The sequence below is a fragment of the Podarcis erhardii genome, assembly GCF_964252035.2.
Source record: "Podarcis erhardii genome assembly, chromosome: 1".
Lineage (NCBI taxonomy): Eukaryota > Metazoa > Chordata > Lepidosauria > Squamata > Lacertidae > Podarcis > Podarcis erhardii.
Window position 1 is genome coordinate 66,661,732 of NC_138497.1, and position 26,892 is coordinate 66,688,623.

Here is a 26,892-nt window from a genome sequence, read left to right on the forward strand (position 1 = left end):
TGTCCTTTCACTCGCTCACAGGGCATTGCAAATCATGTAAGGGTGTGCTTTTCCTTTTTAATTTTGGGGTCTCTTGTTTATGATGATCAGACCAGACCTTTTGGGGTCGGTTTTCCTTTTTGGATTTTTTTGGCCTTTGCTCCAGGGAAGCATTTGATGTTTATGTTTGATGGGTATTTGGAAACTACGTGAACACAACAAAGATGCAGGCTGCTCTCCTTTTAAAAAGCTCAGATAAATTTTGTGTACCTATTTGTTACCAAGGTCTATTGTGTGCCAAGGATATCTAAATTCTGTGCTCAAACGCAAAATAGGTCAGTAAGCTTTTGCGGGGTGGTTGGTTGGTGGGGTGGAGGAGAACAGGAGTCACTTCTGCTTGCATGAAGGTCATTCCTGCTATAGCACCATGCACTACAGTCCCATGCCATTTCAGAGGGTCCTCCTAGCCTCAGGAGCAGCTTACTGGGGCACAAGGGGCTACAGCAGTGGGAAAACCCTTCTGCATGAGTGTAGTCTTGTTCTGGCATCTCTGGATGCAGCCTGTGATGGGAAGATGAGCTACTTGTGCGTTAAAGTTCAGTCCCTCAGATCTTGGGCATGTTTCTCAAGACTCTGTCTACAGCGGAGCCCCTTAAGCATGACTCCCTTAATCGCTGGCAGAATCCGACAGTGGGCGTCTGCGGAATCTACTCCAACATAAAAGTTCCTTGACGGAAACGCGTCTTCGGGATTCTCGGCGCGACAGTTTCCGGCAAGGAGTGGGTGTGCCTACAGGAGGTCCTGAGACCTCACCACTGTTTTCGCTAGAAGTCTCCCTGAGCCATCCCTCCGACTCTCTTTCTTTGGGAGCTCCCTCTCTCCCCCTGCTGGTGCCTTCCTCCGCTGCTGAGTCTCTCCTAGCTTCCGAGAGCCCCTCCACCGCCTGCCTTTCCGATGGCAGTTCCCTGACACAGCCCATAATGAATATATTTTTATTCACAACTTGTTCAATAGGTGTTGTTTATTTCAAACTGAACCCCATTTGGGGGTGGGTTGGGCACCTGTTGTTGTTGCTGCTGCTGCTTCTGCAGCAAGAAGCAACTGTAGCAACAAGAGAGTTTTATTTACTAATAATAACTTGTATGTATAAAATTGTTATGACTGGAAGTTGTGGTCACAACTATGTAGGGTAAAGAATCACCGCCAGTTAGAGCTCGTAGCAGGTTGTGATTCCAGGTTTTCAGTGAAGAAGTCAATAAACATTTTTTCATGAAGTCAAAACTCAGTTCAAACAAAGTTATGTTCCAAAAATCACAATATGTGTAGAATTTTATGTATGTATATCTTTAGAAGATCAGCAATCTCAGTGGTGTTTTGGTGTGGAAATATTCTTTCAATCCAGGAGGATGTATAATGAATTGACATGATGAGCTATATTTGTGATTATGTTGATTAAAGGTACAGTTCTTTTTTTTTAAAAAAGGTAACTTAACATTTAAAGAATTAATATTGGCTTAATTTTTCTAGTCAAGTTTTGTGCTAACCCTTTTATCTATGATTATAGCTTTATTTGTCATGTACGAAATCAGGAGTAAAAGATTATCTCAAAAAGTGTGTGTGTGTGTGAGAGAGAGAGAGAGAGAGAGAGAGAGAGAGAGAGAGAGAATATCTTGTCTGCCATACTATGTCACTTTTTTCAGTTCTCCTAATTATTTCTCTCATTTTAGATCTCAACAGTGACATTTCCAGTATAACCTGGGCATATTTTAGTATTTGAAACTTCTTTTTGATGCTTTGCACATTAATCCAGGGGACTATAACATCCCTGTATATATCTCTTAGGTAGTGTGGAGCCTTTCAACATAGTGACCAACAGTTGATTTAAAATGCTTATCCATTCTTCTTCACACTCAATTCTAGTCATGTGCACTAAACTGGAAGCCAGTGAATCACACATTTGCAAAATTGGATGCTTTTTTTGTGTTACTTAGCAATATTGAGGCCATGTGCAATGTATGGCTACATCGCTGCAGCATAGAACAAAACAAGGGTGCTGGTGCATTCAGATAGCAGACAATATATGTGTACTGGATGCATATTTATCTTGATTCAGAACTAGGCACAAAAGGGTAAGTTACAAGGTCCCATATCTTTCTGTATATGGAACAATAAGCTTCTGGCAGCTACTTCTGCCTTTGGCTGATATAAACCCCTGTCTTCTTTAAAAAGATATCTTGGGAGATACTGCAGCATTTGTCATATATCTTACTCAGAGACCAATATTCTTTGTACTGAAAAATCAATTTTTGCAGATTTGCCATTTGCAAATTAATGTATATTAGTGAATTTTGTTTTATGTGATCACTTTAATAAATGTTCATTAAAAGCAAATTTTATTCAGCCTCAACAGGAGTAATAATGGTCTCTAACTGTTTTAGGACTCATATAGGCTGGACTAAGTGTTCTTCTAATCAGAAGCTCAAGGAAGCTGGAATAGATGGACGTTGGGTCCATTCCAGCTGAGCTTTAATGCTCTTTCATTTTCACACCATATTTATTAAATTTATACCCTGCCCTTCCTCCCAAAAGAGCCTAAAATTGCAAACACACATGCAATAAAACAATGAAAACTTTCCCAGTACTAATTCGGACTGGGAAGTATCCCTACATTAAAAGGCTTGTTGACAGCAGAAAGTCTTCTGTAGATGCCCAAAAAGCAATAGAGATGGCACCTGTCTAATATTTAAGGGGCAGGAATTTCAAAGGGGAGGTGCCATAACACTAAAGGCCCAATTCCTATACAGTGGTACCTCAGGTTACAGACGCTTCAGGTTACAGACGCTTCAGGTTACAGACTCCGCTATCCCAGAAATAGTATCTCGGCTTAAGAACTTTGCTTCAGGATGAGAACAGAAATCGTGTAGCGGCGGCACAGCGGCAGCAGGAGGCCCCATTAGCTAAAGTGGTGCTTCAGGTTAAGAACAGTTTCAGGTTAAGATCAGACCTCCAGAACGAATTAAATTCTTAACCCGAGGTACCACTGTATTGTGTGGAAGGGACCTCCTGTTAAGGCAGTTTTTGCAGGATGCCCTCTCCTGCAGAGCTCAATGGTTGAGCACATAATGGGTGATATGATATTTTAGTGTATCCCTGTTCCCAAGCTGTATAGGACCTTATACACTAAAACTAGCACCTTGAACTTAGCTTTGTTGCTAATTGGCAGCCAGTGCAATTCTTTCAGCAGTGGTGTAACATGATGGTGGTGGTGATATCCTGCCCCTTTAGCAGTTGAGGTTCCACATCTTGCACTAGCTGCTGCTTCTGGACCAGCAGAAAGCACATTCCAGCAATCCAACCTGAAGGTGCATGAATGACAGTGTTGACATTTGCATAACATTGTGGTGACATATGATTGTAACTAAAAAAACATTTGCCTCTGAATAAGAAGTGGCCATGTATAATATCCATTGATAGACTTACTATCCAATCCTCTTTAAAAGTATATCTAAGTGAGTTGCCATCACAAATCAGGTATGTATTGTGTTACATAACACCAGTCATAAATGTATGACTCTCTTATTAATTGCTTTTCAATCTCTTTTTGTAAACTAAAAACATCCGATATCTACCCTATTCTCATAAGGAATGTGCTGTACTTTGTTGGTCAATTCAATTGTCAGTTTTTGTTTTTATTTTACAAATATGGTATTCTTGTAGAGATGAGGCAACTAGCATATTAAATACAGCTACCCCATATAAATGCATAATGACATTATAATACTTGCTATTTAATTTTTAATCCTACCCCTGCCCGCCAAAAAAATGTGAACACTAAATTTAGCCTTTTCATGGCTGCTGCACACATGAATTGACATTTTCAGTAAGCTTTCTGCTGTGACCTAAGATCTTTCTTGGGTATTCACAATCAATTTAAACCCTTCAGACTCCCGAGGTCTGACTGGAATGCATGAAGGCTTCCACTTCTCCCTCCCCTTTGCTAAAGCAAAATTTCCTCCCGTCTAAAATGTGCTTCAATCAAAATGTAGTGTTACATCTTCTCAAACCTTAACCATTTAAATCAGGTTTGAAATCAAGGATATGAGAGGATCTTCAAGCTCTGTTTAAGAGGTGGATCTTATTATTAGTAGCTGTGGTTCAGATGTTCTGTTAAACCATAGAGTGGTACCTCGGGTTATATACGGTTCAGGTTACAGATGCTTCAGGTTACGTACTCCGCTAACCCAGAAATAGTGCTTCAGGTTAAGAACTTTGCTTCAGGATAAGAACAGAAATCGGGCTCCGGCGGTGCGGTGGCAGCAGGAGGCCCCATTAGCTAAAGTGGTGCTTCAGGTTAAGAACAGTTTCAGGTTAAGAACGGACCTCCGGAACGAATTAAGTACTTAACCCGCGGTACCACTGTAGTTAAAGCAGACAAAGGGAATGGGGAATTCCCATCTTTTTGAAGCCATCCAAAACAGTTTAACTGACCTGCATTAACAAAGTGGCAATTGGAAGCCAAGCATTATGGCTTGTTGGCAATACTTGCACAGTTTAGCTTACTTGATGTTCCTTGTTAGAATTAGTGTTATAAGTTCTTCCGGGTTGTTTTAATCACTCAGTTGCGTAGCTGCTTGAACCCTCTGATATCAGAACAACTAAGCCCATAGCATCATAGGGACCATGGCATCAATCTCTACCATGTCCCATAGTGACCTGTAAAAGGTAAAGGTACCCCTGCCTGTACGGGCCAGTCGTGTCCAACTCTAGGGTTGCATGCTCATCTCGCTCTAGAGGCCGTGAGCCGGCGCCGTCCGAAGACACTTCCGGGTCACGTGGTCAGCGTGACGAAGCTGCAGCTGGCGAGCCAGCACCAGCGCAGCACACGGAAACGCCATTTACCTTCCCGCTATAAAGCGGTCCCTATTTATCTACTTGCACTTAAGAGTGCTTTCGAACTGCTAGGTGGGCAGGAGCTGGGACCGAACGACGGGAGCTCACCCCGCTGCGGGGATTCGAACCGCCGACCTGTAGGCCAAAGTAAATTCAGTCATTGGGGTTTCTTTTCTTTTTCTTTTTCTTTTAACTTGTCTTTAAGACCATGCCATTACATTTATCTTCGCTGTATGTGGTGTGTGACTTTAGGAATGTGCATTGTAATCCTGCAAAGATCTGTGGTTGAGCAGGAGTTGCAGAGTGCAGAAAGTTAAACTTGTGTATAGTATCCTTCAAGGCCAGGGCCTTAGGGAGACTGCATGATGATGGAGTGTAATGATTTTTAACAGCTGGAGTTTGAGATGATCGCATTATTCACAAGTGATGAAGCCAGATATGCTGATAAAGTCTTTATGCCACACTCTCATGTGTTCTGGATGGGCTGTGAGCTTGGCAGAAGGCTCTACCCTGAAGGCATTTTGCAATTTTTATTATTAATCATATTCAAATCCACACATCCATAAGGACTAGATTGCCACAGTATGACATTACCAATGGTGTATCATTGCAGCAGTATTATAACATAGTAAATAATTTGCGCTACTAACACCTTGTACAATAATATATATTTGTTTTCTTTTTAAACATAAGCTTAGGATACACATCAAAGTGCAGTTTTTTCTGTGCTTGCTTCTAGTTATTCATTGATGATTTAATTATAAAATCTAGCATGGCTTAAGGAGTTACCCATTTCTGAACTTTGGCAAGACCACGCACCCAGAAAGGGGATTTTATTTGATGTACAATTGAGAAAGTGATTTTGGCTGACTGTAGAGATCAGGGGAGGCAGTCTCTCTGGTGTATAGGCACTGACTTATTTTTAGAATACATGAAAACAGAATGTCTGTGGAGTTCACATGTGAGAAAAACATTCCACCTAGCACTATATTTGTTTAATTATGCCATTTTTTTAATGTTCTGGAGCTGGGAGTAGTGATGGTGGGAATGGAAGAGTATGTTTAAAATATGAAAGTGTTCCATAAACATACACCAGAGTTGCAAAGTGTTCATTCTTTTGTAAAATAACAGCATGGGATGAAAGGAGGTTTACTCCTTAAGCTTAAAACAGAATCCAAATTGCCCTTCATCCATTCACAGGAAGGCTGAATAAGGAGTCCCAGGCTGATTAAGTTTGTGAATATCCTCAATGTTGTGGTGTGGGGAAGGAGCTACTGATTCAGGCAGGAAGAGAGAAGTGTGTGCATTTATCATAAACTGCTGGACGATCTCCTATTCTTCTAGAGTAGTTTTCTAACATGCTTAGTATGTTTCCTGAAAATGAATCAAGTGAAGGCAAACTCCAGGACTGAGAGCTGATTCATAATTTACTGTTGTTTGAGCATTTGTTCCACACAATCTTTTGAGCTGCATTTTTTGATTAACCTTGGCTGACTTTATTTACAGAGCCATAGGCTTGAAAAGTTACGTGAAATCTTTCCTTATGGTGCCATAGGCTTGAAAGGTCATGTGAAAACAAATTACTCCTGCTGGGTGTGTTCTGCCCAGATCAGTTGTTTCTACTCAATCACAAAAATTCTCAGAAGCTGCATCTGCAGTCATTTGCAATTTATTTATTAATATGAGGCCAGTTCTTAAATACCAACAAAACAGTATATGATACAATCTAAGATATTAATAACTATTGAAGTCTCTGGACAATTTTTAATTTTATGTTCTGTAGGTTTTGTTCTTTGGTTTCTTTGCAATGAAAATGTGAAAGTTGTTTTCTGTTGTAGACTGTTAACTGTGTTAATTGTCATTTTTAGGGGCTGCTCACTTGACAGAATGTATGCATATGAAAGGAGCTGTGGCTTGATTTGGTCTTTTAAAGATGTCTCTAATTATAATGCAGCATGACTTTTATGTATCCAAGTTGTGTGTAATCCTCATTTTTGGACCCACAGCAGCCTACACAATCTTTATTCTTGGAAACAGGATTTGCTACGAGTCCTGGACATTTAACCCTCATTAGCTTGTTGCTCAAAGCTCACCAAGTTGTGTTATTGTTGATTTGCATGTGAATACTGTCAGAGAGCTAGTGTATCCATGTTGCTGCTAGCACATTTCAAATCAAACATTTTGTCCCACATACTTGTGCAGCTTTCCATCTTCTTTCCTGGTACTGCACAATCATAGCCTGTTCTTTTCGCTCTACTTCTGAGCTACGCCTGTTTTCTAGATCTGTTTCCTCAACTGATCCTTTTAGCATTGCTCCAGCTTCTGTACATGCGTGACAACGTGGAGCTTTGATAACTGGCTGCTCAGTGCAGTGCTGGATACCTGATAGGTGACTTCAGAAGAGTGGAGCCTGAAGCAAAGGCTGAATTCAGAAAGCAGAGATTGCGAAAATGCTTTTATCTTCAAATGTATTATCAGAATTTGTTCAGTTTCTAGGCTGCCTTTCTCCAATAACGACTCAGGGCAGGTAGTAAATCCAATAAAAGAGAAGCTCAATAAACTTTATGTTTTCACTCATGGAAGCATACAAAACTGGTTAACTTAACAGAGGTGGTGGTGTATCTCCTGCACCTGCTCCCTCTCTCCCTCTTGCTCCCTACCTCATCTGCAGGTAGCTACCTTCCATTCCCTTAAGCAGCTTGCAGTAACAAAATTCCTGTGCTTATTTTAGCAAGATGCCCTCAAAATTGTGGGAACATGTATTGCAGCATGGTGCAGAAACAAGAATGCCCCAGTATGTGTGTGTGTGTTTGTGTGTATATATATCTATATCTATCTATCTATCTATCTATCTATCTATCTATCTATCTATCCCAAACCTTGGAGAATAATCCTCTTTTCAGGCATTACATGTAAAAACAAGAGAAACGCTAAGCTCGAGGCCCCACATTGCCCTCTGTGAGTTGAATAATGTACTTCTGAAGCACAGTGTCTCCTATACAGGGGTGGAGGGGGCGTGGGGGGGCTGTTCCGGGGCAATTGCCCCAGGCGCATTTTTCTGGGGGGTGCTCACACCGCCCTCCTGGAGCCAGCCCTGTGCCACTTTGCAAGACTGGGATCTGATCAGATCCCAATGGCCATCTAGCCCAGCAGTGGCCAAACAGATGCTTGTGGGAAGAACACTATCATGACCTGAGAGGAACAGCACTCTACCCACCTGTGATTCCCAGCAACTGGTATTCTGAGGTATGCTGCTTCTGACAGTGCAGCATGGCTATCACGGCTCGTAGCCATTAATATCCTTTACGAATTTGTCTGATCTGCTTTCAAACCCATCAAAGTTGGTGGCCGTCACTGTGGGAGCGAGTGCCATAGTTAAACTATGTGCTGTGTGAAGAAGTATACTTGCTTTTGTCTGTCCTGCACCTTCCAACATTCATCTTCATTGAAAAGTCTTTCTCTTCTGCCTACTTCTGTGTGAATATGTTTTGAACCCTTAATAGAAAAGTGTGTGTGAATGTATTGTGAGATGCTTGACAGAACCTGATAGCCAGTTCTTACATATTTCAAGTGCAACGAATTTGTTGTTACTCTACAAACTGTATTTGTGTGTGTGTGTGTTCCTATGTATGCATGTACATGTGTGCATGTATGTAGTTCTTTTGTTCATTTTAATCTTTGCTTTTCTTTCCCCCATTTTATCCTTGGTTTCTTTCCTTGCCTGCCTGCATGTAATTGTGCACATAATTAAGGCTGGCAAGATAAACACCTACAGCTGCTCCATGGAGGAACCCAGCCAAGACTGACACTATTCCTGTCCTGCATCATTTGCCAAGGCACTGAGGCTTGGTTGTCAGCATCTATTTCCTCTGTGTATCTACTACTAACCCCAAGCCTCTTACTTAATATGTTGACACACTATGGCTGATAGCAACATTGGGAGTTTTGTCAAGCGCAGCATGGTTGAGCCTTTGTAATTTTTATGAAGAATAGTGGTAATTGCAGCTGCAGGTATAGAGCCACCTTGGCTTACATCTTTTCAGAATGGTCAGTCAACATGCAGAACTTCATGTCCTCAGGTGCAATTTACCCTTGTTTTTGTTTGTTTTTTTACCTTCGTCTGTATGCCAGGGAAATGGATGGTATCTTGTCAAAAGTTTCCTAATATATTACAATATATTTTTTATTAATAATAACATGAAACAATACAAACAACAAATAGTGGATATTGTTCATCAGATACAAATACAGTCATGATGTATATAAGGCAGAAAATAATAGCAGCATGCTAAGTTAAATAACCAAGCCCAAAAGATCTATGAGTTATTGGGGGGGGGGGAGGGAGGTGTCCTAGGTTCCTCTGGGTGACAGTTAATAAAAGAAATAAACACAAAAACATAAACCAAGCAGCATTGAAAGTATCTTTTTTTTGTTTCTGCACACATTACTCTACCATGTGCAGAACTAAGTTTATCCATCAAAACCAAGTTCCATGCTGTCTCACACCACTTTTGAATAGTACATCCAGCCACATTTTCCCAGTGTAACCGCACCTCCATGTGTGCTGCCAAAAGGAGGTAGTTTATCAGATTCTTAGAAAGCTAATCCCTCTTCCCTTTCAATATCTCTGTGAAGGAGATCAGTAAGGACTGCAAAAAACCTTACATATTTATTTTCTTGACAGGAAGCTTTTCCTTCCCTAGGATGGAAGAAGTTGTTTTTCATTCTACCTTCCTGAAGAAGATACACCGTGGGGACCCTAGTTTCCAACTATGTGCTCTACTATAGCTACTATATAAATCTGTATTTCTATCTGTCTGCACTATTTATGCTATATACTATAGCTACTGTATGATATACCTGATTGAAATACTGTTGAGAAGACACTGAACTGTATTTTGATCCAGTCTTTCCTAACCAAGCTTTCCATTTCCACCTTGAGTAGGGTGGAGGGAATTGGGTCCTTGTTTCTAAGAAAATCTGTTGTGTTGCATTATTTGAAGATGAGATATTTGTAAGATATTCAATCCAAATGTATTATTTTGCAGGTACTGAGCAACAGCCGATAAATGTTGCCCCCTCTTCAGAGTCTTTTACCAACTGGAGAGCTATATTATCACCAACATGGCCTTCTAGAGAACTTGAGTCTTCCTCAGTGGGTGACATTTCAATGAGGCAAGCCTTGGAGAATGCCAATCTGCTTCAGATAATAAAAAGTACTTTAGCAGAGACACGGACGAGAACTATGGACCAAACTAGGTTTTTGCCAAGCCTATATCAAGGCAGTGGCAACAGTGCATCCCAAGAACCTTCTGAGGTATCAGCTGAATCACCAGTGAAGTCTCAAGATGCTGACGAAATGACTATTGTATCAGGTTTGCCTCAAATCAGTGTGTTACCCGCATTGTCCACATCATCACCAGTGACACATTCAACTACTACTGTGTCATCCCAGATAATTCCATATGCAACATCCTCCATTTCAAAAGAAATCACATCGGGATCAGACATAGTTTCAACCTCTCCATTACCACCCCCTTTGCCATTGGTAAAGGAATCACCTCATATCATAATTGTTTCCAATTTGACTGTGCCACCCACCCAAGTGCCTTTGTCCACAGATACAGAAAATTCATTCAGCATAGACACAGTTAATAATTATTTAAATAAAACTTCAGGTAATCCACAGAGTATGCTAGTGCCTGGAAATTCCAGCGCAACAGAATTTACAGCATCCAGAAAGGATGCCAAAGAGTTTTCTGTTGCCACCTCATTTAGTGATGGCATTGGATTGATTAGTGGTCATTCCACAATACCAGCAGGGACACAATCACACCCAGAAGATAGGAAACTGCACTCTCCTGCTTTGCATGCAATAATATCCAATAAGACTTCTCTCCTATTATCCAGTCACAGAGTGCCATTGAATTCTAGCAGAAATATTTTTTTCTCTGGATTCACTCACAAAGCATCTTTTGTAGCAGAGCTCCCGAGTAAGCCACCAGATGCCATGACACATCATAAGGAGAGTAGCATATATGCAACTGCATCATCTACAGTTCATAAGAACAAGACAGTTCCTTGGATTTCTGCATCAGCCCCCCATACCTTAAGTTCTTCACCTGCACAATTTAAAATGATGACTGATTTGCTGTCTGCATCACTTTCAAGTTCTTCCAAAGAGAGAGATTTATTAGCAGTATCTGAAAATCCAAGACCTTTTCGTTTGTCTCTCCCAGCAGTGCCAACTGGAGCTATTTCAGAGGCAATAAGCAAAAATAATGTGATTGCTCCAGCACCCGCACCTACTAGTATACCAGCTTTTTATACAGCAGATAAAGTCATTTTCTTAATAAAGGGGGCAAATCAAACTTCTAATGCAGCTGGACATCAGATGGTTTCAGCACCAAATGATAAAGTTGCTTCCGATATTCATTTAACAAATCCTTATGCCACAGAATCAAAAACAGAGATTTCTGATACAGCTTATGAAACCAGTGAAAACACACCTCCCATAGCCTATGAAGCCTTGGTAAGATCATTACAACGTCGGTCATTCACCAAAGATGCTAGTGACACAGTGTTCACAAATGTTGATGTGAATAGATTATTTCCTTATCAGTCACCGGGAACGCAAACCACAAATGTTTCTTTAGAAACCCCTGCCAACGAGCAAATTCTTAAGAGAATTTTGCCATTTGAAAGAACCAGCTCCAATAAATTTTCAGTATCTTTGCCAACTTCTGTTGGAGGCCTTTTGAAATTTCGTTCCACAGCCATGTTTATATCTCCTCCTGATAATTTTAGAAGTTCTCGATTAGCAGATTCTAATGTGGGAATGCCAATGCTTAGCTTAATAGAAGAGGAGGAGAGAAATGTGAAGGCATCCACCACTATGATGCCCCATGCAGAATATTTATCTCATCTACCTTTAAATGAATCTGATGCTAAAATCCATGAAACCTTACATACAGTTGATACTTTCAGGACTGCTATTTCAGCTTTGGACATATACATGTTTCCCTCTTCTACTCCAGCAACAGAACGTTTGGAAAGCCCAGTGCCTGCTTCCCTAGAAGTTTCGAACACTGCTTCGAAAGGCATCTTGGATACTTCAAATGCAGGAAAGATTTTAAAAACTACACCATTAGTTCCAGTGTGGGACCCTGGAAGCTGGCTGTCATCTACTGGCATAAGTATGTCTTCAGGAAAGACAACAACTCAAGTGTCCCAGGTTGCAGAGGACTATGTGAGCCCTACAGCTTTAAGAACAATATATACAGTGGTTCCAGGCCTACAGCAGCAAACAAATTATGTAAACAAACAGATGCCTTCTAGCACAGCCACATCACCCATTAGTACATCTGTAACATTTGTCCCAAATTCTTCAGTTTCAAGTGGAAGAAATTCTAAGAGCTTCACAGAATTTAACACATACCCATTGGCTGTAGAAACATCTTCTGGCCAGTATGCATCCTTTCCAAGTAACCAAGGTGCTCTCTCACAGGGCACAGAAGTCCCATCCCTGCAATCTAAGAAGGACACTCGTACACATGGAAATATTTTGGAATATTTTACTGCCAGGAATATGAATGTCACTTCGAGCTTTGGGAAAAAATCCTATCCTGTGTATGAGGACTTCACAGCTGCTAATACAAGGACGTCTACTAGCACGGATGCATTTTCCTCTATTTTGACAACATATGATCACTTATGGCCTTTTTTTTCTTATGCCAAGTCCCAGACTATGTTGAAGCCTCAAACAACTAATTCTGGAAACCTTTTTGCATCAACAGATGCCTTCTATGCAACATCATCTCCCCTATCACTGGCTTCTCAATTCATTGCTAAATTAACTGTTCCAGTAAATAAGGAAATTAGTGCTGTTAGCAGTAAAAAAACAACATCTCACAGCCTAGTACATGAATTGCTAAGCTCAACACCAGTATTAAATGTTGAAGAATACATGACTTCAGGAAAACCAACACAGTTCACAAATGGCCCTGTTTCAGGAGCAAATAATCACTTGAATAAACAGCTAACAAGTACAGGAGGGTGGGACACAAAAGGTACAAGTGATATAGATACAGTTAAAATGCATAATGAAGCCACAAAGATCACTCCATTGCAAAGACATACCACTAACACAGCCATCATAACCTCTGTTCATGCATCACAAACACGACTAACTACTCCTTTGTTGCCAAAAACCAACTTTACCCATTCTGTCATTACAGTGTTACCGTCTGTGTCTCCTGGTGTAATACCATCTGTAGCAACTTCAGAAGCAACACCAGTTACAGGAAAATCAGCTCCAACATCACCAATGCTGACTTCATCCTTGTTCTCACTGAGCACTGAAAATTCGCCATCTGTGATGGCATTAAGCACGTTGATATCAACACTAGCAAAAAATAATACTGCCACAAAAATGGCACCAACTTTAAGCCCAGTAGTGACACGTGCAGCCTTTCCAGTTGTATCAACAGATGAGTCTACAACACCTGTGCACTCCACTAGCTCATTTCCAGTCACAAAAACTAGTACAGTTTCAGCCCCCACAACACATGCACCAAGACAAACCGAAACAGCAACACATGACACCAAGAAATCCACAAGTTCAGACACCAGTAAAACATCAACTGCATACCCACTGACAATTACAGCAGCTTTGACATCTATTACAGCATCAGCGAAAACAGCTAGACTTCTCCCTACACCTGCCGAAAATACTTCCGCTGCTACTACAACAGTGTCAACTTCAGCTTTTGCTAATGTGACAACAGTTCTTCCTTTGGAATGCCAGCTCTCCAGAAACCTTCTCATTAAGACAGGTATGAATATGTAGAGGGTTAGTTATCATGAGGCATTGCATTTTATAATGAAGACATAATATGAATGTCAAGTAGCATTATTATTATTTAAATAGTTTAATAAATGACAGCGGATAAATTGCAACTAATTTGATGGATAGATTCTTTGTTAGTATTTGGAAATCTGAATGATTGTTGATAGTGGAGTGCATGTGCTGCTACTGTAAGTTCATACAGCCCAGTTCAAACTGTGGCCATGTCCTATTTCCTCCATCACTGCCAGGTGGCTGTACCAGTGAGGCCAAAGAATCCAGTGCACCAGAGATCAGTATGATCCAACAAAGGTGTCACAGAGAGCACAATTTTCTGGCTCGGTAATGGCTAGCCTTCAACCAAGCAGCTTTATTGCTGACTGCTGCCCATCCCTGATCTGAACTGCGTGAGAAGCCTGGCTTCCTCCTCACAAGTAGGAGTAGAAGGCCTTGTGCTGTCAAATTGGCTCTTCAGATCACTGGGGCTTCTGCCTCCTCTGTTCCTAGGAATTATATTGGAAGGTCTGGTACTGATCTCGGCACATCGGTTCTCCTTGGGAGACTTTATGGGGGTGGGGGTGGTATGTCAAATTCTGCTGAAGCCCCATGAACACTGTAGGTGATGTGGCTAGCAACAGGTTTCTTTGTTTCCTCCACAGTTTTCTCCAGTTGTGGGCTCATCTTGTTAGGAGACAGTGTGTCAGGACATGCCACTGTGAAATGCTCTCATATAACTTGCATGTAAATACGTTTAGGATCGCTGCCATGACCTGTTTCCTATATAGTATTGCAGGGGTCTGTATAACACCTTCCTAAAAACGCAGTAATTGCAGTTTTATTTCTTCCCAGCAATAACTGGTAACTGCATTTTCCTGTACTTGATGGACCCACAAGCAGATTTGTCACATCAACTCATAGAATTAATATTACCAATTTACAACACGTGTTCTAGTGCCAAGACATTAACTGCAGCCTTTGAAATTGCTCTAGATGGAAATAACATGGATGCAATGGACTTCATTATTGACAATTCCCTAACACTTTCCATGCTGAAATTGTAGTACAGATAGCTGTGTGTGAGACAGGTCACCTACATTTTGCATTTGTAATGTTGGGTGTAGGAGGAAGGAAAGGATAGAGCTAGACCAGGCATCCCCAAACTCCAGATGTTTTGGGACTACAATTCCCATCATCCCTGACCACTGGTCCTGTTAGCTAGTGATGATGGGAGTTGTAGTCCCAAAATATCTGGAGGGCTGAGTTTGGGGATGCCTGAGCTAGACTGATGGAGTTGATGATCTCTAGGCAGGATTAAACTGAGAAGTCGTGTCAGTGGAAGCCCTGCTGAAGAACTACTGCTTATGAAATGGAGCTTCCCTTGTTGTTTCCCAATGCCCCTGAACTGGCTGAATAGCATGGGGAGGGGTGTGTGTGATCGTTCTGTCTGGAAAGCCAAAATATCTGTCCTGATAGTCCTGACTATCACCTTAGCGTAATGTTGAATTCCTTCCTCTGTCGTGTCACATTAGAAGAAATGTACACATCTCTCGCTAGCCATATCTCTTGCTTTTATAGTCACAAAAATACTAGAAATGTTTGTGACTACTAACTGATGGCAAAGTTGATACAAAATGTAGTGGCTTGTTTCATTAGGGCAACAAAGCAGGGGATTTGTATTGAAGCATTTGTGTAGACTATTCAGTGTGTAATTGAGTTAAGTTGCTTTACATCAGGAATAGCTAATGCAGTGCCTCACGGATGTTGCTGGACTCCAGCTCTCATAGTCTTTGACTATTTGCCATGCTGGCTGGGGCTGATCTGGAGGGTACCACATTGGATGCTTCTGTTTTAAAGCATATTGGCACATGCCCTCAAAAACCCATGCTTTTCTGTCTGTCTACCCACTCTGTTACCAACACAGTTCCAACGTATGGATTTATTTTTAGGTACATTGTACAGGGAAGCTAATAATGCATACTGAAATTGTTTTTCTTTTCAAATCAACAGGGATGTTGATTTGCTTATTATGATCTGCTTTGCAAAATCTTCCAGACTAGTATTTCTGAGTCATATGTGTTAATATGCATCTGTAATGCTAAAATGCTTCCTTAATGTATCTCCAGATAATCCTTTACTGAAAAAAAATTGGTATGGTTATGACTCAGTGTGCCTGTGTGGGTTTTAAATAAGTAGCAACTAACTGTCTTCAGTTCCCAACAATAGCATTTCCTCGGCTTGAAGATTTTGGTGCTAAGCATAAGTTCACTTCCAGACTGCAGCTGCTTCGTAGAGCCCATGTGAGCAGTCATTAGGCTTTTGAAAAGGATTATTAAGCAAATGAACAGAGGGTGCTTTTTAACTAATGTATAACTTTGCATTCTAGTTTTGTTTCTGAACACAAGAAGACTGCTGCTGAGCGACTTAAAGCAGAATGTCACAAAAGGTCTCACCCAGGCACTGCGACGAGCTTTCAGCCAAAATGTCAATGCTCAAGTAAGCAAATTTAGTCATTTTTAAAAATAATCAAATTAAGAGCAAAGGCCAAGGAGAGAATGGGAAATGTCTCCACTCACTGTTATAATTATTTTTCTGTTGCATTTCAGATTGTATTGTATTCCTAACACCTATGCATACAGATCCATACAAATAACCCATTAGCACTTTTTTCTTTAGAAAGTGGGGGCAATTGATGGAACTGTATTATGGGTAGAATTTTGTCTGAGTGGTGTCTTTCTTTCTTGTTGCCAGATACTGTGATGCTATCTGTTGGGAGTGAGGAAAATAAATTTAAATACTGAGCACTAAATTCTATAGCCAGTCATATAATTCTTGCCATTTTGGCTATAGTATACTGATAACCCAAAGTCATTTCGGATGTTGTTGTTTTTTAAAAAGAAACTAGGGTATTTTTTAAATATGTGTGTGTGTGTGTGTGTGTGTGTGTGTGTGTGTGTGTGTCTGTGTCTGTGTCTGTGTCTGTGTCTGTGTCTGTCTGTCTGTCTGTCTCTGTCTGTGTCTGTGTCTGTGTAAAACCATTTCTCTTCTCCATCCCCATCAGTAGAAATTGGGCTTTTGACAATTTGAAAATCACACATGTGGGACCATTTCTCAAGTGTGACTGAAAGAAATTTCTGCTATCATTATAGTTTTATAGCTTAAGCATTTAAAAGTTTTATAATCTTATAATGCTTTGGGATGGAAAAGAAATTATTTCTAAATTAGCAGCATGACCCTATGGAAGTTTGCTCAGAATAAGTTCAGTGGGACTTACTCATGAGTAAATGTGCATAGGAATACATCTTAGCTGTTGCATTTTCAACACCTGAGAACTGAAATTGATATACGTAAATGGAAACATTCTATGCTGTCATCTAAACTGAATGTTTGAAAGGATGCGTTCTGTCCCCCGTCCCTTCCCTTCTGGAGAGTATCTATTTGTGTAGGATTAGAATTGTGTGTATTTGACTTGGATTTTTAGAACGCTGGTGGAATGTCTTTCTGTGCCACAGCCTTAAGCTGTATGTGAAAGTATGAGAGCATATAATATTTCTATATGCCATTTACAGTAAGGTTTATGTCACTTGGAAGATAATATTTCTATACTTCTGCCATGAACAAGGAAGAAAAATGACTTTAATATCAATTTTCTTGCCCTGGTTAGGTTTATATTTCTCATTTTTCTTCAGTATACCAGTTACCTGTAGAATTTATTTACTTGAATTTAAGGCTGTCCAGGGCATGAGCTTTTACTTGTTCTGATTGAAAAATGTTGCCATTTTGCAATGATGACAGCCTGTTTTATTGGAAAGTACAGCTCTTTTGAGTGGAATATATAAGAGTGATTCAAATGGGATGTGACTTCTAATTTATTTTAGGTATGATTGTCAGCTATCTTGTGGGAGTTGTCCAATGGCAGCAGGCCTCAAGACATCAGAAATGAGGGAATTGGGAATAGTTTTGTTCTGAACTCAGCTTTTCCACAGCTTATCAAATAGTCTAGGAAGTTCAGTAAATGGCTGCCACTCCTGTCTATCCTCTAGCATGTATGATATATTAGTTTCTTTGAAGCTCAATATTTATTCTAATAGAAAACAATTTTGGCTTTAAAAAATAGGGCGGGGAGGGAGATTTGAGGCACCTTGATCACTGTTTATCTTAATTACATGAAACTAAGAGTTGTCAGGATGTGGGTGGTGCTGTGGTCTAAACTACTGAGCCTAGGACTTGCCGATCAGAAGGTCGGCGGTTCGAATCCCCGCGACAGGGTGAGCTCTCGTTGCTTAGTCCCAGCTCCTGCCTACCCAGCAGTTCGAAAGCACATCAAAGGGCAAGTAGATAAATAGGTACCGCTCTGGTGGGAAGTTAAACGGCGTTTCCGTGCGCTGCTCTGGTTTTGCCAGAAGTGGCTTAGTCATGCTGGCCACATGACCCGGAAAAACTGTCTGCGGACAAACGTTGGCTCCCTCGGCCAGTAAAGCAAGATGAGTGCCGCAACCCCAGAGTTGTTCGCGACTGGACTTAACTGTCAGGGGTCCCTTTACCTTTACCTTTAAGAGTTGTCAGAGGACAAGCACGGATGAAAATAGATCCCTAGTGACTGTAACAGTAACACAATGAAAATACAATTCTTAAGATGTTTAACAACATTAAGTGTACAATTCCAAGGAAATTATATATATTCATTTGTTTTATTTGTAACTCTGTGGTTTACGACACACAATTACTGCAGTATCCAATGAAATACAGAAATAACTTTTCTAAAACCATACTTAACAGCAGGCATGTCCAAAGTCCGTTTCGGGGGCCTAATCCGGCCTGCAGGTCAGTTTAATCTGGTCCTTGTGGCAGTTTATTTCATAGGGTAAAATCCCAAAAAACCTCAACCACTTCAATCCTAAAAAAAGGTCAAAAAAAGTTTGGACACCACTGCTTAACAGCATTAACTTTTTAACTTGACAAAACTGTGATATCCATGTCTTGCCCACATTTTTTACTGTATCGCAAAATCCTGAATGAATGAAAACACCTTAAAACGGTTTCAGAAGGCCAGCAATGAGGGGGACAGTTTAATTTCTAAAGGGAGGAGTTCAAAAGTTGGGTCGTCATCTTGGAGAAGGTCCTTTTCTGTGCTGCTGCAGAATTTAACTTACCCATAGGAGAAACCAGAAACAGAGCATCTCTCACTGATCTCCAGGCTTGGGTTGGCACATACATGTTTATAGTATAAACATAGAAGAAGATAAGGGAGCAGAGGCAAAACGATAATTTCAGGTTTGTTGTTCTTATCTGACAGATAATAAGGCAGGTTGTTGTGGAAAGAAGGAAAGGGTCTTTCATTTGTTGTATATATTTCTCTGTTGGATATCTAAGAGACTTTAGTTGCCAGAGGAAGGGACAACATTTGAGTGGCTTTATTCAGGATATATTAATGTTCTGGGGCTCAGGTGGTGCGAATATGCTCAAAATATTTCAACTTCTACCACAGAAAAAATTGTAAAGGAGCAACGTATATGTAGGCGCTAAAGCTTATTTAATTCTGCACAGTTGTCTGTTTGGGTGAGGTGGGATTGGGAGAAAGCAGTTCTGTAATTTTCCAAATTACCGTATTTTTCGCCCTATAGGACGCACTTTTTCCCCCTCCAAAAATGAAGGGGAAATGCGTGTGCGTCCTATGGGGCGAATGCAGGCTTTCGCTGAAGCACCGACCCCTCTCGCTCTCCAGGCTTCAGGAGAGCCGCAGCGCCAGTCCCACAAGGTCGGGGGACAGCGGGGAGGCGGAACGCCGCCACCCCGCTGTCTCCCGATGTGGTTTGGAGGCTGACGGCGGGGAGAAGAGCGCCTCTCCCCGCTGCCGGCCCCACAAGCGCCTGGGGGAGAAATAATTTTTTTTTTCTTTATTTCCCCCCCAAAAAACTTGGTGCGTCCTATGGGCCGGTGCGTCCTATGGGGCAAAAAATACGGTAATGAGTGAAAAAGTGGGTGAATTCCTGGTTCTGATGAGAACTGTGGCTGCTGTTCACAAAAGATCAAGGTGTCCATCAAGGGCCATGTGTGCTGGTAAGGAAGCAGTAGGAGCACGACTGGTGTTGGCTTTACAACTGTTTTGGCACCAGGTGAAAACCTGCCTATTTGTTGAGACGTTTGAAAGTTGGCCATTTTAAAGCTGGTTATTTTAGTCTGCTCCTTTAGTGTGTGTCATTTTATTTGTTGTGTGCTGTATTTCTCTGTGTGAAAATGGGGCAATGTGGTTGTGGTTCTGTTTGTTTCTCATACATTCCCCCCCCCCTTCCTGGAATGGAAGCTCCTGGGTCTGGTCTCTTGCTTAACTAGGGTATGGTCAAACAATAGAACTAAGTAGCTAGCTTTTAACGCATATGGAAATAGCAAGTTTCATTCCACCAGGGTGCAGAAGCTGATACAAATTTCATTAATATATTACCTAACAAAGAATACTGAGACAACTTACAAAGCCAGGCCAAAGCCAACATCATCCATGTAACTTGGAGTTCTTTCAGAAAATCTTGTTGATGTTTTCAGATTATTTAGTGAACTATGAGAGAGGTGACCACAAGGCTTGGGACGTTCCTGTGTATAAGCCAGCATCAAGGCTAGTTACAACAGATGGGAACAGATATAGAGGTCACAGGTACAAGTGCAGTGGGCACTTTTGATTTTGCACTTGTTCTTTAGCTATTAATTAAACTTTTTTTTCTTTAGTTACTCATCATTTTACATACAGGAATGTTTGTTTGAATTGCATGTGTGTAAATGATTACTATTTAAAAAGTGGGTTAGAATAAATGGTAGATTAGATCAAAGGTTGAGGAACAGTCAACATTATTTGATTTCTATACAATTACTTTGTTGTTGTTGTTGTTGTTGTTGTTGTTATTGAGTCGGACATGATTAAACGACTAAACAAAAACAACAAAATGATTACTATTTAAAAAGTGAGCTAGAATAAATGGTGGATTAGATCAAAGGTTGAGGAATAGTCAACATTATTTGATTTCAATACCACTTAATATATTAAAAATATATCTAAGCAGTATACAGAAAACTGAAGCAACAACAGACAACTGAAACAAAATACTACAAAAATGGGGATGCGGGTGGCGCTGTGGTCTAAACCACTGAGCCTTTTAGGCTTGCCAATCAGAAGGTTGACGGTTTGAATCCGTGCAACAGTGGTGAGCTCCCGTTGCTCTGTACCAGCTTCTGCCAACCTAGCAGTTCAAAAGCATACCAGTGCAAGTAGATAAATAGGTACTGCTATTGCGGGAAGGTAAAGGGTGTTTCTGTGTGCTCTGGCTTCTGTCACGGTGTTCTTTTGCGCCAGAAGCGGTTTAGTCATGCTGGCCACATGACCCGGAAATCTGTCTGTGGACAAATGCCTGCTCCTGAAGTGAGATGAGCGCCGTACCCCTTAGTCGCCTTTGACTGGACTTAACCATCCAGGAATCCTTTATCATTATCAGTTCATTTTCCTCCTGACACACCCTCCCTCTCAGCTTCTGGATTCTCACCCAGGGTCCAAACAAACTCAGACCACCCACAAAAGTATCACTCCGAAAAAAGCTCCTGGTCTCTCACTCTAGATCAGTGTTTCCCAACCTTGGGCCTCCAGCTGTTTTTGAACTACAATTCCCATCATCCCTGACCACTGGTCTTGCTAGCTAGTGATGATGGGAGTTGTAGTCCAAAAACAGCTGGAGGCCCAAGGTTGGGAAACACTGCTCTAGATATGCTTTTTATGGGCAAGCCCAAGGTAGCTGGCACTTCCTCAGGCTGTCCACAGTTGTGTCCCATTCAGCTGCATTCTCTATACCTAGTTCCAGGTACAGCAGGTTTGTTGACTTTCCCAGGGGGTCCAGTGGATGGGAAAAGGACCTCCTTCTACTCACCCCCCCCCGGTCCTTTCCTCCTCCTCCAGCCATCTATGTATGCTTAGTTACTCTTGTGGAGCAGGATTTGCAGGGCTAAGTGTAGGTTGATATTTCACTAGTCATTTATGCAGCTCTCTCCGAGGTTCTCAATTCTCAACTCTAAATAGCCCAGCTTAAATTGATTAGCCTTGAGAAAGAAAGGTATGTGACATTCAGATGCATGCTATTTTTCTGTGTGCTTTTTTCAGGTCGAAGTTCTGGAACAGTCAAACAATGTGACAGTTGGTTACTATGTAACTCACGAGAGTCTGGTTTTTATACCTGCTGTGGTTATCGAGATGTTAATTGCATATGGTGTGAGTAATGCCACCTTGGATATTAAGCAACATGTGCCAAATCTTCATTCTGTTGCTGTCTTAGCCTTGCCATGGGACCCACTGCCAGCTTACCACTTTCAGCTGAAAACAGGCAAGTCATAAACACACAGCTTTGTATAAATCCCTACTGTAAGTGTCCTGGCATCAGCAAAAATATTGTTTGGTTTCAACGGGGATGAAATAATCCAAAATGTCACTTGATGAAATAAATCTTAGTTGATTAATTGTAAAAGGTTTAATAAAATTTGCTGAAATTTATGCATGAAATAAGAGGTCTCAAGTGATAGCACACTTTGCCTCTGTATGCATCAAAGCAGGCATCATTTTAGTTGAAGCATTCCTTATTGTGTGAGAGCGAAGAGGGAACAACTCTCTTAAAATGGTGTTTGGCACCTACGGTGTTACTTAGTATATGCATTAATAATGTACTTCTGCTGTGAGATTTCAGTATTTTTCCAGCTGATCATGAGTTTTCAGCCACACACCTATCAATGTGAGCCTTCCCTTCACACTTTATGGCAGGGGTGGGCAACCTGCAGTCCACAGCTTAAGTCCATCAGTGGTCTCCATTTGGCCCATGAGGCTGTTGCTCCCAAACCATGCCTACCTGCATCACACCATAAATTATATATGATGTCAGGTATAGGGCAGGTGGAGACACGGTTGCCAGGGCACAAGCAGGAGCCTTAAAAAGCAAGCCCGATCAGGCACTGGGGAAGGAGGCTTGCTCTTGCTGTCAGTCACCTGGGATTGATAATGGGAAGGAATTAACTACACCAGGGCTGGTATAGCTAAGGGCCTGTCTTTGGACAAGTTGAGAGAATGAAATGGCTTAAGATCCTTCTGACCCAGTTGTTGGGAACATGCTTTATATGGGCAAATCAGGAATCCACATGGGTGGAAGAATCAACCCATTGTCTGGAATGGACTGAAAAAGGGACAATAACTTATTATCAAAAGGCTACCACTCCCACCTCCTGCCCTGACTGCCCTGAGGACCTCTTCCCTCTTTCCTTCATATGCAGGATTGGTCTACTCAAAAGGGAAATAATGTATTTATATTCACTAAACACTTGGCTATTCTTCATCTAGAACTGCAGTTTGTGGGTCAATCTGACAATATACAGTCATGCAGATTTGTTCAGACCATGGAACAAAGATTGCAGAAAGCATTTCAGGATGCTGAGAGAAAGGTCTTGAACACCAGTAGCAAGTTAACTGTTCAGGTAATATTCTTTAACTTTATCAGTCACCTTTTATAGGTTATGCCTGTAATACTTTGCAAAACTTTTATTAAACATGTTGTTATTGTTATAACTGCATATCCAATATGAAAATATTTTATATTTGTTATTTTGTGAATAGCTCAATGATTCTTATGGCTACATCTGCTGCAACTGCTGTATAAACAAGCCCAGCATTTATCATCTGTGCTTTTTTTTTTTTAACAGAACCAGACACCAAATTGTAAACCTTTCAGATTAAGTTAATTTTATAAACATAATGTGAAATGTGCCTTGTTTACTCATGTTAATAAAGATATTTATTTTTCCAGAAGTTGAAAGGCACAATTATAAGTAGTCATATTGGCCCCAATCAACTATAGTACATATATATATGCCATTTTTTTAATGCAACAAGGGATGTATACATGCCAACTGGCTTCTACCTCTATCATTCTAAATGGAAATTATATCAGGATAAAGCAGCATTGTAAACTGCTGTTCATTTATCAAAAATGTCTGTTCCATGTCAACATGTCCCCACCAGCTTTTCAGTTTGATATGCCATTTCATAATTACATGAGATTGCCCTATGTTTCTTAGCTCTTTAGAAAGCACTGGCATTGCAGATAAGTGGCCAAATGATTTTTTAAAGAGTCCTAACCTCACTGCATACCAGACATGCACAGCTTGTGCCCTACGATAATCAAAATCAGGAAGACCTTGGTAGGCTGTGCTATGTGGCTGGTATGTTTTATTGGTAGGTCATAAACAGAACAGAACTGGACTATACATTAGAATGAGCAAGAAGAGATGCAGCAATAGGTCAGGGAGAAATTGTTTTCAACTATGCCAGCAGAAAAAAATAGCTTTAAAGTTTATAAGTGGGTACTTGTACCATTTTGCCATGGACTGGAATGGAGTAAATGGCTTATTGGTATCATAGTGGAAACAGACCTGCCTTTTAAGTTCACCAAATCTATTTTAGTTACTTGATTAAATATTGTATTCAATGAAATTTTTGCTCTAGTGCAAGGATTAGCACCAGTATAACAGGACCCGCCCCCCTTTGCATGTGCCCTGCACTACCCCCAGATCTGCTCTGGAGGGTTGGGGGAACCCCCAGGACAGATTTAGGGACTGCTGGGAGGAGAGGTTGTGCGGATGGAATGTTCCCTTTAGTGCTGCGTTGAATATGACCCTCTGTGTCTGTGGCCAGGGACCTGTGTATTTTCATTTATGTACAGTGCCTAGTATATTTTGGCCCTTTTTTCAAATAACAAAGGTGAAGAAGAGTAATCCTTGCTCTTTTGCTTTTCCTATGAACATCAAAAAAGATGGAGGCTTTGTCTGCCTAGATATTTGCTGCAGGTCAGTGCAAACTGAATGCACGTGCATTTGACCTGAGTAACCTGCTCTGTAAGCATCCGGGGATCTGTGTGGGCATGGCATTGCCTTGTTGAAAATGGCACTAGTCTGAAGACAGGCACGTTTTCTCCACCTCAACTTACTGCACCACAAATTTGTGTTGATGAAAGTCCCCTACATGGAATATTGTGACTCACCCATGCATGGAACATGTTGTGTCCTTCTTACCTCGCCTGCTCTGTCCCTCTTCCACTCTGTTCTCAACTTGACTCAGTTTAAAGGGTTAATTTTCAGGGTTTCTCTACCTACACTTTGCACAGTTGCGCAACCCTTTAATAAAAGATGGGATCCCAATGCGATGAATGTTCAGAACGTTGAAAGGGAGCAGAACTTTGTATTCTGGAAATCCAACCAAACCTGTGCATACCTGCAAACACATCAGCACTTTGTTATTAAGATATAGAATATGCTTCTAAGACAGGAAGCAGCATGCAACAAACATGCTGTAAGCAAGAAGCAATGCAGATGTGCCTTTAATTCTTGTCCATGGAATATAGGCAAGTGCTTCTAGTTTGATGTTTTAGGTCAAAGCTATAGCTGAGGAAGGTACCTTTCCCCCCAATACAACCCTGTAATGAGATGGTGCACAGCCCATACTTGTCCTATGCCTATCCTTATCAGACATGTGGACTGGTTGTACATATGGAATACAGATTTGTAGGATTATGCTGGTTCTGAATGGTGAAACAGCACCTTCTGAAATGAAAGCTATCAGAGTTAGCCCTCCTTTGTCCTGGAGTGGAAATACTCTTTTCCTCTTGACTGCTTCTGTAACAAAGTTGGATAGTCTAGCCAAAGAGTTAAAACACCCACAAGCATGTGTGTTTAACAATGACAGCATGGTTAAGATTTTTCTTTGCCATGTGCACTAATGTAATAATATGCAGAAAACAAGTTATGTCAAAATGAAGCTACCGGCTGTTTCTCCACTTTGGTCTTGTTTCAGATACTGAGCACATCAAATGTTTCTCAAGCTGTAACTGTCTTTTATGTGGTGAAAAATGAAAGCACAGTCTTAAACGGCACCGTGTCAAGCAACCTTCTCAATCATCTTTCAGCAGAATTGGTGGGATTCTATCTCACCTACCCACCTCTGACCATTGCTGAAGGTAAGCCTGCAAGGTGATAAAATTATTTGCATTCTTCCGGTGTTTGCTAGTCAATACTTTAAAAAACATTTCCATTGGAAGTTAAGCACTACAGCCTTTTCTGCTCCAAATATTTCTCCTGTGTAACAAGTAGTTCCTATATCCATCTAGACCAGGGGTCGGCAACCTAAGGCCCATAAGGCCACAAGCGGCCCATGCTGGTTGTTTAACCGGCCCATGGACCCCCGCCACCTGCTCGGGGACCCTCGCCGCCCACTCGGTTGGCTCCTGTGCTAAACTGGCACGGAGCCGAGTGGGGACCTCCTTCCACGATGCTGGCTGGCTTCCCATTGGCTGCAGGAAGCTCCTGCAGCCAATGGGAAGCTGCACACGTCTCCTCCGCACCGGAAGGAGCGCCGGAAATAGCGCTTGCACGTGCGTGCATGTGAGCACACACACCTGTGGGACTGAACCGGCCCAAGCCACAAAAACTTTGCCAACCCCAATCTAGACTATGATGCTTCCTTTCTTAAAAGAAGCCCAGATCAGAAAAAAGTAAAAAACCATGGTTGAAGTGCACCTCAGAAGGAAAACAGCTGGTTACTCATACTGTTATGAACCACCAATATAGAGTATTTTGTGATATTAGCTCTTCATTAAATGACTGACTTTTTTGGTGGACTGTGTCTGTGGCCAAGTTTTCTGATTATGACCCCTCAAAATAAGGAGATGATAGATGTAATTGTGAGGTGAAGGCCTTTGCTGTTTCACTACATAAAGAAGACAACTACCTGGGTAAGGGAGCCCATAATGCCATTCTCCAAAGAATTCACAATAAAGCAGAAAGATGACTTGGGGTAATGAAGAAGGGAGCACAAACATAAAGGCAAACAGTTTTAAAAAGGACCACTCTTGATGCTCATATATACATTTTTTCCCTTTGTCTCATGTTTGCAGTGGAAATATGCAATAGGCTGTCAGGACGAGCTTGCAAAGTTTTCTTCTATAAAAGCAGTTTGAGGATGGATGCATCTTGTAATTCAGCCTCTAGGCTGAACTGAACCCTCCTGACTGCTATTTATTCTGTCTGATAGCTATATTTCCATGGCTTACCGTTTAAAGATCTGGTGTCTTCCTAGATAAAAAGCTGACAAAAGTGTATTGTGAAATGAATGC

General features: G+C 41.2%; 1 protein-coding gene across 6 annotated transcripts in view; it reads left to right on the forward strand.

Moving 5' to 3' along the window:
• The window catches only part of KIAA1549L (KIAA1549 like), a 147,774-nt gene that overhangs the window by 56,777 nt on the left and 64,105 nt on the right, over nucleotides 1–26,892 (forward strand). For 2 of the 6 annotated variants that reach the window (XM_081882294.1, XM_081882295.1), the window contains exons 2-7: nucleotides 9,918–10,244; nucleotides 13,107–13,703; nucleotides 16,098–16,207; nucleotides 21,849–22,068; nucleotides 23,070–23,203; nucleotides 25,575–25,737. In XM_081882294.1, the coding sequence (XP_081738420.1) occupies nucleotides 9,918–10,244; nucleotides 13,107–13,703; nucleotides 16,098–16,207; nucleotides 21,849–22,068; nucleotides 23,070–23,203; nucleotides 25,575–25,737 (1,551 nt within the window). Of the gene's footprint in view, nucleotides 1–9,917; nucleotides 13,704–16,097; nucleotides 16,208–21,848; nucleotides 22,069–23,069; nucleotides 23,204–25,574; nucleotides 25,738–26,892 lie in introns of those variants that run through there. The other 4 variants (XM_081882296.1, XM_081882291.1, XM_081882292.1 and 1 more) reach the window with 4 other exon arrangements.